Below are 11,417 nucleotides of genomic sequence, written 5' to 3'. Positions count from 1 at the left end.
GAGCAGCAGATTGAAGCACACTCCCTTGCAATTCTTAGTGTTGACCAGCCTTGCATTTGGCCTGCTTATCAATAAAGAGGCCCCATATAGCAAAGTATAGGAACTGGAATAGATGCCTACTATCCAATATATTTTTTTGTGAATCACAAGGCTAGTATTCAAAATATACACCAAAATCAGGGGCATCTTTGTAAGTTTTCAATACTTATGCGGCCCCTAATGTAACATACACTTTCTGGTAATTTAGGCAACAATGGATAAGCCTAAGGACATCATTATTTGTGGCTATATATAACAAATTGTACCAACAACCTTCCCACTGATATAAGAACACAGTGTGGCTTGATTCCTAGTACCTCTCGAGTTAGGGAGAAGAAAGAAAGCATTTCAAGTCCAGAATACAAGAACCAGCATCAAACGATATTTGATTGACAATCAAATCAAATTCATAATGCATGAGGATCAACCGAATTTTAGAACGTTTCTAGTTCATATGTGTGCATAGAGTGGGCACATGCAAGGGAGTCTGACATGTGCCAGACATTAAGACCTACACAATAATGCAGTCTGCAAAATATGGGAATGCTTCTGCCCACAAGCATACTTTATACAGCTACATACTAGAAAAAGCATTGTAATATCTTGTTTCAACTTTTTACATGGATTTTCCCAAACAGTTAATTCCGTTTAGTCAAACGGGAATAGCCAAAGACAAGAAAATATCACTAAAAGGACATCATCAAAGACAACCACCCCTTGGGAGCATCTAGTTGGCCCCTCATTGAAATAGTTGTTGAGAAGAGTGCGCAAGACCAGAGTATCATAATGTCTTCCCTAAGAACACAACCTTCGAAAGTCCATGATCCCCTTTAAAGATTCCCAAAAAAAAAAAAAAACCCGTCCATCAGTAAATAAATGAATACATGTTTAAGATGATTATATGGCTCTAAATAAAGATCCACACGACAAGTATGACTACAATCCCATCTAAGATCAGAGGCAGAACAGTTAATGGATATTTCACTAACAAGAGCAGGACTGATAAACTAGAAATACCATATATTGCCAACATATTATGACGAAAATTAGGCATCAGAAAAAAGACACCAGATATCAGATATTAAACCAGTAACATATCCAGAAATTCAGAAACATACCATATGCAAATCCTTTAAAGAGAATTCCTCAATTTAAATACTATGCAAAGCAAAAACAGAAGGAAAGAAACGAACAAAAAAATAATAATAGTAGAACGGGATATAAGTACCCAAGTGATGAGACCACAAATTTACATCAAGAATAACTTTCTCTTCTCATTACCATCTGGGTGAGTTCATCCTCACCCAAAGTAACATTACCAACAAAAACCAAGTTTGAATTCCTAAAGAAACCTGTAACTCTCGCCAATTTCTCATCAGAACAAGCCTCCACAGTAAGAATACAGAAACCCATTAGCCTAACAGTGCGTTCTATCTCAGAAACAAATCGAGATGGGAAAAGAGACTCAGCCAAATGGGCGCTATAACATACATCAAAAACCCCACCAGAGAATGGAAGGTCATGGGGATCAGCTCTTTTCACCAGAGGAGGAGAACCCACAATCTCAACTCCATCAACATTCTTCAAACCCATCTCTTTTAGGGCCATTACTTCATGGCCTGCACCAGCTGAGACACACAAAACCTTAGAATCATTGCTAAGGAAGCCATTAGCGGTAAGATTATGAAACAACTCTTTGAATGAATCCACTCTTTTCCTCCACTCTTTTGTTGACCAGAGCTTCTTATTCTTATTTTCAATGGTGGTAACCCTGCGCAGGTTTGTTTGGCAAGAAGCATGAGGAAAGGAGATTGAGGGCTTGCATGTTCTGGGGTTGGTAATGGCGAGAAGGGCTGCAATGGAAGCGATTATAAGGCCTGCGTATGCAATTCGGTTGAGAGATGAATGAGAAATTGAGTCCATGGACATAAAGACATAACATAGATAAGAGGGAGGTGTCTTCGAAAAAGTGGAAAGTCCGTGAGAAACTATGGTGGAGGGTGACTGATATGATCGAGGGGGCAGGCTCTAATTTGGATGGAAAAAGGCAAAAGGGAACCAGCTGGTTACTTGCAAGGAAACAACCAGCTCTTGGAGCCATCTAAAGAGGTATGAGGAAAAATAGTGACATGAATTAGGGGAAGACATAAATGTCTTTTATTTTTGGTGAAATTTAGAAATGGAAAAGGTTTATATAGAGCTGAGACTCTAAACGTCAAATTAGAGTAACCTGAAAATTTTCACATGAAGATGTTGTTTTGATGCTCAAATACCCTTAAATTCATCATCTCGACAACAAGATGCATGGACATGAGAAAAAATGGATTTCATGTTTTGAAAATAGTGCATCTTGTAATGCATTTTGGGCCGTCAATTTTCAAGATTTTCAAGTTTTTTTATATCTGCTCGATCTACACTATTTTTAAAGCTTTAAATTTTATAATTAAAATAACAATATGTTTTAAGGTTATCACAAAGATTTACAGTATTGAAACCTGAAAGAAGGATTTGTGTGATCTAGCCGGAGAATATATTCTTTTAATTTTCTTCTTTTTCTCTTTTTTTTTTTTTCAGCTTAGACCACTTACAAGCCGTCTTTTTACAATAAAAACAACTTCAAATAAAAATTAAAGAAAGAATATAACTAGGATCTTAAGAACTTGAAGCCATTCAAAATAACAAAGAAAAAAGACACTTATGCTAGGGAATAAAGAACACAATAAACGAATAAGCAAGAAACAAAAGTGGGTGCTGAAGATTACCTCAACATGGCTTCTTACACCCCACAGCGAGTCACCACCTTTCGATGGCGTAGGATCTAATAGCCAACCTTCAATCTTAACTGGAAAAATAAATTTGGACAAGCCAAGCCAATGGAACATGAACCCTTTTGATCACAAAACTGAAACCCTAAGTGAGTCCCCTTTAATAACCTAGTTTGAGAGATGTAGATTCTCTTTTTGGTACACCCTGAAACTCTTAGCCATAAATTCAAAGTTGAGAGATGGGAGAGAGAAGAAGTCAAATGACTATGAGAGGTGCATACCCCCCTTTGGACTTTCATGAGAGAGAGAGTTTCCAAAATAAGAATTGGTTTGTAGTGCATTCTATATTCGCAATAATTTTCGTTAAAAAAAAATGAGTTTCAAAATAAGAGAGAATTCCTTGAGTGAGGTATGGCCCCCTTTGTGGGATGTAAGAGAGAGATTGAAAGTTAGGTGTAGAGATTTTAGGTTGGATACTCCCTTTTTTATAATGTTTGAACAAATTTAGGTTTTTTAAGTTTTTCCTTGGCTTGCTACTTATGTGAGATTGAATATACATCATTGATCTTAGGTAACTTGTGGGGTGAGAGATATGGGCTCTCTATTCCATAGATGGGTCATCAATATCCTATGGAATGTGCTGTAATCATTATCCCCCACTTTCTAAACTATTTTCCCATAAATTAATTCAATTAAGAAATTCATATATGATAATATTATCTTTTTTTATTTTATGCATAAGCCTTCTCATATATACCAAAATATCATTCAAAATTTCTTCAAGGCTTAAATTTTCTTAAAACAACACATATTTATCTCTCAAGCTTTAGAGCTTGATTAAGAAAATAGAAAGAGTCCTAGCTAGGGCATCCCATCCAATGTGGCACATAATGGGCTCCACCCAATTTGTTATGATGGGCTCAAAAGTCTTATTAGGCCTCTAATGCAATTATATTATTATTTATTTTAAAAAATCATAAAATCATTATTTGAATATTTAAGTCATTATAAAATCAATATCTCTGTTTTTATAAATCCAAATTTGATAAATAAAATATCCAGAGATTCAAAAAAATTCAAATAACAATCTAAAAATCATATATTATTAAAATAAACACAATTAAATACTTTGATATGACTCATAGTCCACGCAGCGGATCATTAGTGGGTCACCAAAGTCTAACCAATAGGCAAGGGGTTTCAGTCCTAATATATGGATTTCAGATTCCCCCTGGAGATGAAACCAAGGTCATCCTGACCTCATGCAATCCATTGCTCAATGGTGCACAGGGGGTATCTCTCGCATATACACATGCTTCACCTTGAAAGGTAGTTCGCTTTCCTGAAAATGGCTATCAATGTGATGAAGCTTTGGCCTTATCTCTGAAGATCTCCATCACATACAAGGATCACATATTCTCTCGACTCACTATTCTATGCATACTCTGACTTCATCAAGGGACAATTCATCTAACCATCATCGGTTTGTTTCTCTATGCCCAGGTAACATGGGTTTTCCTCAACCAGACCGACATAGCATGTTAAGCACATTTCAATATCAGCAAATATTGGTTGCTTAGTAAATGTTTGCTTAGTATGGTCCACATGGGGCCACACTCCCACTGACTTCATGTTCCACTGTATAATTTTATTTACAGGCACTCATAAGGCCTTTAATGACCATACACACCCTATAAAACTACCTTTATCGATACCATTTGAAATGTGTACTTTACTTTGATTGTTTAGATCCTCTACTCTATAGAAAGCGCACCCTTTAGAAATTGTTTGTGATATTTTATAGGAAAAAGTTTATATAAAGTTGCAACCTTCTACCATACAAGTAAGGTGTACGTTAAAAATCTAGTAGACAATAGAGGTTTAAAGTTGTAACTTTCCAATTGATCATCTCGACCTCAAGATGAATGGAAGTAAAGAAAAAAAGAATTTCATGTTGTAGGATTAGTTCATATTGTAATAAGTTTTCTAGATAGTTTATTTCCAAGATTTTCAAGTATTTATATTTCGGGTCGATGTAGGCCATTTTTGGAACTTTAAATTTTTTGTAATCAGCGTTGATCAGGACTATACCTTTTGTCAAAATTTAGAGGCCTTATTTATATAGTATAAGGCGACACCTTATACAAGCCTCACCCTATTTTATATGCCAAAAGATATTCTACTTGTGGGGGAGTAGAATGTCCATTTACTCCCTTAGGTAAAACCCTATTTAGAATTAATTCTAGGACTTCAAATTGTGGGGATGTAACCTCTTCAATTCATAAATTAACCTCAATAAAAATAATTTCCTAATTGTATCCTCTATGCACCAAGAAAAATAATATCTTGAGATTGAATAGAAACCATCCAATTTTTAGATTGTGTGATCTAATTTTAAATTTTAAATTTTTTTTGAGAATAAGCATCTATAATTCTTAAATGGTCCCAAAATTTTAGATTGACAAAATCCTCCCAAATAGGTCTTTTCACCGAGGGAGTAGTTTCACCGAGGGAGTAGTAAGTAAATTATGCTCCTGAGGGAGCATAGTGTACGTTCACATTTTATATATTCCAATTTGTTATGTTCTTTTAAATTATACGTTGCATTTTATTAAATATTTTTGTACATCAAATTAGCCTCTAATATTAAGTGTCTATACTTCTCACTAATTTTTTTTAGGATAAATCAATGGGGATTTGGGCCCTACCCTTTTACATTGTAAAGAAAAATAAATGAAATACAATGCACAAAGTAAGTTACAAGTATGTCATAAGAAACTCCATGTGCATAGGGCTATCAATGGACGCGTACCTGAATCGGGACCCGGCTGGTACTCTCGAACTAGGTCTGGGTATGGATCTAAATTTTGAAGAATTGTATCCTTTATGCCCTAAGAAGAATAATATCTCAATATTGAATAGAGACCATCCAATTTTTAAATTGTGAGATCTAATTTTTAGATATTAAATTTGCTTTGAGAATAATCATCTATAATTCTTAAATGGTCCCAAAATTTTAGATTAACAAAATCCTCCCAAGTAGGTCTTTTCACCGAGGGAGTAGTAAGTAAATTATGTTCTTGAGGGAGCATAGTGTACGTTCACTTTCTATATATTCTATTTTGTTATGTTCTTTTAAATCATACGTTGCATTTAATTTAATTTTTGTATACATCAAATTAGCCTTTAATATTAAGTGTCTATACATCTAACTAATTTTTTTTAGGGCAAATAAGTGGGGATTTGGGCCCTACCCTTTTTCATTGTAAAGAAAAATAAAAGAAATACAATGCACAAAGTAAATTACAAGTATGTCATAAGAAACTCTTGGTATCAATTGCCCATACCCGAACAGGGACTCGGAGGGTACTCTTGAACCAGGTCTGGATAGTATGGCTGAACCCCCCGACCCATTAAATTTATGTTAATATAAGTTATAAAGTAAATTTTATATATATATATATATATATATATATATATATATAAGCAAAATTACATACATATCCGTTATACTTTGCGTTATTACGGATGTACCAAATAGTTTCTGTTATTACATGTATGTATGTTTTTTACCATTTATAACGTAATTTTTTAAAAAAGATGACTTTACCTTTTTTTGGATGTTGAACATTGAAAATAGGCTAAAAGTACACATTCCCATTTTTGGGTGTTAACATCCAAATTGAAAGGTTTTTTTGATGTTCAACATCTAAATATAGCCCGAAAGTTAAACGTTCACATTCTCATTTTTTACATTTCGTAGACACATTTTTGGATGTTGAACATGCGAAAATGGTTTCGGATATTGGACATCTGAAAATGTAATTTTCGAATATTCATTATTCGAAAATGACCGTGAACTTATAGAGACCTTCTAGAAAGTCGTATTTTCATATGTTGAACATCCGAAAATGTGATATTTTTTGATGTCCAACATTTAACATCCGAAACCATTTTCAAATGTTAAATATTTAACATCTGAAAATGTCATATTTTGGGATGTTCAATATCCGAAAATGGGAATATGAACTTTCGGCCTATTTTCGGATGTTCAACATCCGAAAAAGTAAATAAGGGTATGTATATAATTTTCGAATGTTTAACATCCAAAAATAGGTATATATATAATTTTCGGATGTTCAACATCCGAAAAAAGATAAAGTTGTCATTTTAAAAAAAAATTATGTTATAAACAGTAAACAATGGACATACATGAATGGAAACTATTTGGTACATTTATAATAACACGTAAAATATAACGGATATGTATGTCATTTTCTCTAATATTTATAACAAAATTGAAAACCCTCAAACCTAAATTGATTTCATTTTTTTTTCCAAACCTCCAAACCCTATGTGGACTGCCATGCTGCCCCTGCCTCTGCGTCTCTTATGACGATCGACAGTCTCTCTGCTGGTCTCACTACCGTTGGTGACCGGTAAGGGCTCTCTTACTCTCTGGGTTTTTTTCTCTCTCTACTGGTTTTTTTCAAATATCTCTCTATTTCGAATCAAAGTATGTTATCTCTCTCTTTATTTCTCAAATGTGTTTCTCTCTCTCTCTTTTTCTCTAATCTCTCTCTTCCCCCTGTTTTCTTTAATCTCTCTCGCTTTTTCTCAAATCTCTCTCTCATGTGAATCTCAAAGGAGATGCATGGTATTGGCAGATGCAAAACCCATTCACGATCTGTCACTATATAACCCAACTGGTTTTCCTCGAAGAGAAGCCCATTCCGTTTGTGCCTTTGAAGGAACCAAACCCAATTGCTTGTCAAAGAAGAAACATTGGGTTTTTGTTCTAATGGATTCTTTGCAACCAGTCTTCATAGACAACAATCTGGGCACCCTAAATGGCCATCATTGTTTCGCCAAATTCTCTTGATGGAGAGAAAGTCATTGCCTATGTCTCATGAGAATCTTTTTGGAGATGATATCTTACCATGTTTTTCATTTCCGGGTTCCCTTTATTTTTCTTGTTGAAAGTTGGCATCTTTACTGATTCACACGTACATAGAGAGAGAAAGAGAGAGAAAGAGAGGGGCTTTTCTTATTAGATTGTTGTACATTTTTTTTTTATGACTTTAGCTGTATATAAACATGAGCCATTAGATTGTTTAGAAATGTTGATGCAAGGATTATTTGTATTTAAATAAACGTGAGCCATTAGAATTTTGCTGCATTTGTATTTAAATGAACGATGTATTATTTTTTTATTTTATTTGAGAGTGAAAATGAATGAAGATTTTAAAAAAAAAATTTTACCATAAAACATAATTTTATTATTATTATTTGGGTGATTTTATATTTTCGGGTCAGGTCAACACGAGCAAAACTAGTTTAATAGATCTAAGTTCAGGTACGGGTACGGTCCCAGGTCCAATGTTATCCATTGAGTCCGGGTACATGTGTTATACATTATTTTTCATGTACTTGTATCCCCGGGATGTATAGGAAAGAAGCCATTCACAACCTGATTCCACCGGTGCTAAAAACACCAACGAACTACGAGCACTGTAGGAATAAGCCTATGTTGTGGTAATCTCATAAAAAGTGTTAGAATGGCCTCAAAATTCATGAAATGGTATTTTTCTATCCCAAAGACACTCTAAACTTTCGTTACGATCCGACAAGTTTTAAGCCAATAAGAATGAAACTCAGTTTTCAAATACAATTCTTATCATGCTGAAAAAAGACTTTATAACTACTGCCCTATTATCGGGGTTTCAGATGAGCACCAGATCACTGCCGTCAGATCCAAAACGTCAAAAACACCCAAATACCAATTTTTAGCTCGATCGGATCCATCGGGACCATTTTGGGCGCAACTTAGCAAAAATGGGTGGGTTTTACACTATTCTGATGCAGCTCGGTGAAACAATTTCTATTTATGGAAAATGTACTTTTCAATTTCAGGATGAATTTAAAATGGTCGTATCCTGCTCGTTTCAAGGCCATTTACTCTCAAATTAAGATACAAGCAAGATCTCGTCGAGCCGCTCGGTTTGACATATGGAATGTCTCATGACGTTGCTCGAAACGTGAGAAATTTTAGAGAGAAGATGGGTTTGAAACACATTAATTTTTAGATTTTTAAAGTGCAACATCTCATTATTCAAAAGATATATCTCGAGATCCCGATATCGGATCGTCACAAATATGGGTCTGTTACGACTGTGCTTCCAAGGGCTTCTATTTGGTATAAATTTTGTGCGTGATTGGAGGCCGAAAGACATGCAATTTTGAGGTTAAAGAGGGCAAGTTTTCTAATCACTAGAATCCCATTTTCCATCGACCTCCCCAATTCGGAGTGCGCTCAAACAAAAACCAAATCGGACCATTTTTATCACAAAGTGATCATGACGGAGTCTTCTTCAATTTGTGATAAAAAAGATAACTCAAAACATCACGAATCGTGTTACATCGGTGGTCGAAGATTCAAAAGTTTATGAACTTAGTCGGATTTTGGGATCTTCCTCAAAACTCTGATTCAAGTCAATCAATGGACATCAAAACATGCATAATGATGCAAGCAATGACTCTACAGTGCTTGATCGTCTGAATTGCCATCAAAAGTATCCGAAAAACTCCCAAGGCTTAGCAATAGCAAAAGGCCCCTCAAGGAAGGATGGTTTTGTTATTTTATAAAAAGCGCTAAGAGGCAAATTTGGTCATTAAAGACAAGAAGAGGATTCATATTTTATTCAATTAATTGTGTAATTGCAATTTTAGTAGTTTTTAAGTATCCACTCATGTTTCATGGATGATCTATATAAGTGAATCAAGCCATTTTGTAATGGAGTTTTGGAAATATATTGAAAAGCTTGATAATTCAATAAGAATTTGAGCTCCTTCTCTTGCTTCTAACCCAATTCCAAACTCAAATAGAGAAACAATTGCCTAGAGAGAAAAATTACCCTTGACATCCCTTACTCCATAGAACCCCAAACTCCCTACTACCTAGATTTCCTTTCATATTTGAAAGGGAGTGTTATTTTTTTGTAAAGCTAGGGAAAATAATCAGTCACGTAAGTTTATCTTGAGTTAGTTTTATTTTTGGAAAGGTCTATCTTGAATTGATTATTTGTATTTATCTTTTGAAAATTTATTTGGAATTGAGATTAGAAGTTATGTTTTCCAGTAGGAGTTGTGAAACCTAATGTGTCATCTTTCCTTAATGATAATAGTTATGTTTTTGTTTAGGTTGTATGGAGGGTTTGCATCCAACATCAAGAGGCGTACACCCCTAATAGATAAGGAAGTTAATATCATTTTTAGAAAATTTTGAAAAGGAACCATATTACAAAAGGGTCACTGGTACATTGTAAATAGAGATTGAATTTTGATGAAATAAAGAAAGTTTTCTTTGGAGAGAGAGATGACTTTTGTGGGTGTTGTTTCTTCCCTTGAGTTTATGGCCCACGTCGAAATACTCGTATTTGCGCGATTTGCTCTTTCTTCTTGTTATTCCCTTCTTGTTTTTATTTTTCTCTCTAAAATGAGGTTAATTTTTGTCGATGTTGTGTGCCGGTAAATTTATACTACGTCAAGTGGTATCAGAGCTAAACTCTTGTGCGATCGTGTGCTCTTGGCAACACATCATTTTCGTGGACGTCCACGACAACAAGTTCGGGAATGATTTGATCCAACGAGAGTGGGACCTCCGTAAGATAGAGTTCGAAAATTTGAGAAGGCAAGTAGAAGAATTGACCCAGCGCTTGATACAAAATCCATCCCCAACACACTGGTAGTGAGTCGGAAGTTGCTTTTGAGAACTCGTTTCATGCACACGCTCTGTGTTGGAAGCCCCATGTTGGGGATAACAGATATTGAGATCTTGGTATTAAAGTTGATATAACAGAGTTTGCAAGAGGATTACAAGCGAAAGAATTTCTTGATTGGATTGATTCTATCGAGCGTAGCTTGGAATATAAAGAGGTGCTTGATGATAGGAAGGTTAAACTTGTGGCTATTAAGCTTAAGGGCCGTGCATCAGCATTGTGGGAGCAATTGAAAATGACTCAGGACAGACAAGGAAAGTCGAAAATCTATGATTGGAAAAAGATGAAGAAAAAGTTAAGGGAGCAATTCTTGCCCTTTAACTATACCCAAACGATGTTTCGGTGACTTCATACCCTTCTTCAAGGAGGGAGGTCCGTTAGTAATTATATTGAGGAGTTCCATCAATTAGTTACAGGGAACAACTTATTTGAGATTGAAGAGTAGGTAGTTGCTCGATACATAGCAAGATTGTGACAATCAATTCAAAACGTCCTAAGTTTATACTCTTTATGGACTGTATCAAAACCATATCAACGAGCTTTAACAGTAGAGACAAATAGTCCAGGAGCAAGGCTAGTGCCACCACGAGAGGAGATTTGGGTCTCCGAACAGGCTGATTTCAATATCGCAGTGCAAGGCTTGAAGAGGTATCATCTGGGGGCCGCAGAGATGCTACTGCAACACCTATTAATCACCCAAATACTGTTGGTCCAGGGGCTAGAGTTCAGTGTAATAGCTCAACTCTCCGTTGTTTCAAGTGCAGGGAGGCGGGTCACAAGGTTGGAGATTGTAGGTAGCCGTCTTGATAAAAACAAACAACTCATCATTGTAGAT

The 11,417-nt window shown here is 35.3% G+C and overlaps 1 protein-coding gene and 1 long non-coding RNA gene across 2 annotated transcripts; one reads left to right on the top strand and one right to left on the bottom strand.

The window, feature by feature from the left end:
• Nucleotides 1-1,287: 1,287 nt before the first annotated feature.
• On the bottom strand, nt 1,288-2,195 carry LOC18441006 (S-adenosyl-L-methionine-dependent methyltransferases superfamily protein). The gene has a single exon (XM_006851136.4). The coding sequence runs from the start codon at nt 1,966-1,968 to the stop codon at nt 1,294-1,296; it is 675 nt and encodes a 224-aa protein (XP_006851199.2). The 5' UTR covers nt 1,969-2,195; the 3' UTR covers nt 1,288-1,293.
• Nucleotides 2,196-6,358: 4,163 nt separating this feature from the next.
• LOC148783236 (uncharacterized) lies at nt 6,359-7,976 on the top strand. The gene is made up of 2 exons (XR_016050627.1): nt 6,359-7,243; nt 7,472-7,976. It is a non-coding gene; the product is annotated as an uncharacterized LOC148783236 (long non-coding RNA).
• The last annotated feature ends 3,441 nt before the right edge of the window (nt 7,977-11,417 follow it).

This window comes from Amborella trichopoda, chromosome 2 (assembly GCF_054954075.1).
Source record: "Amborella trichopoda isolate Santa Cruz 75 chromosome 2, AtrichopodaSantaCruz75HAP2 v2.0, whole genome shotgun sequence".
Taxonomy (NCBI): domain Eukaryota; kingdom Viridiplantae; phylum Streptophyta; class Magnoliopsida; order Amborellales; family Amborellaceae; genus Amborella; species Amborella trichopoda.
This window is presented reverse-complemented; position numbering and strand designations above follow the sequence as displayed.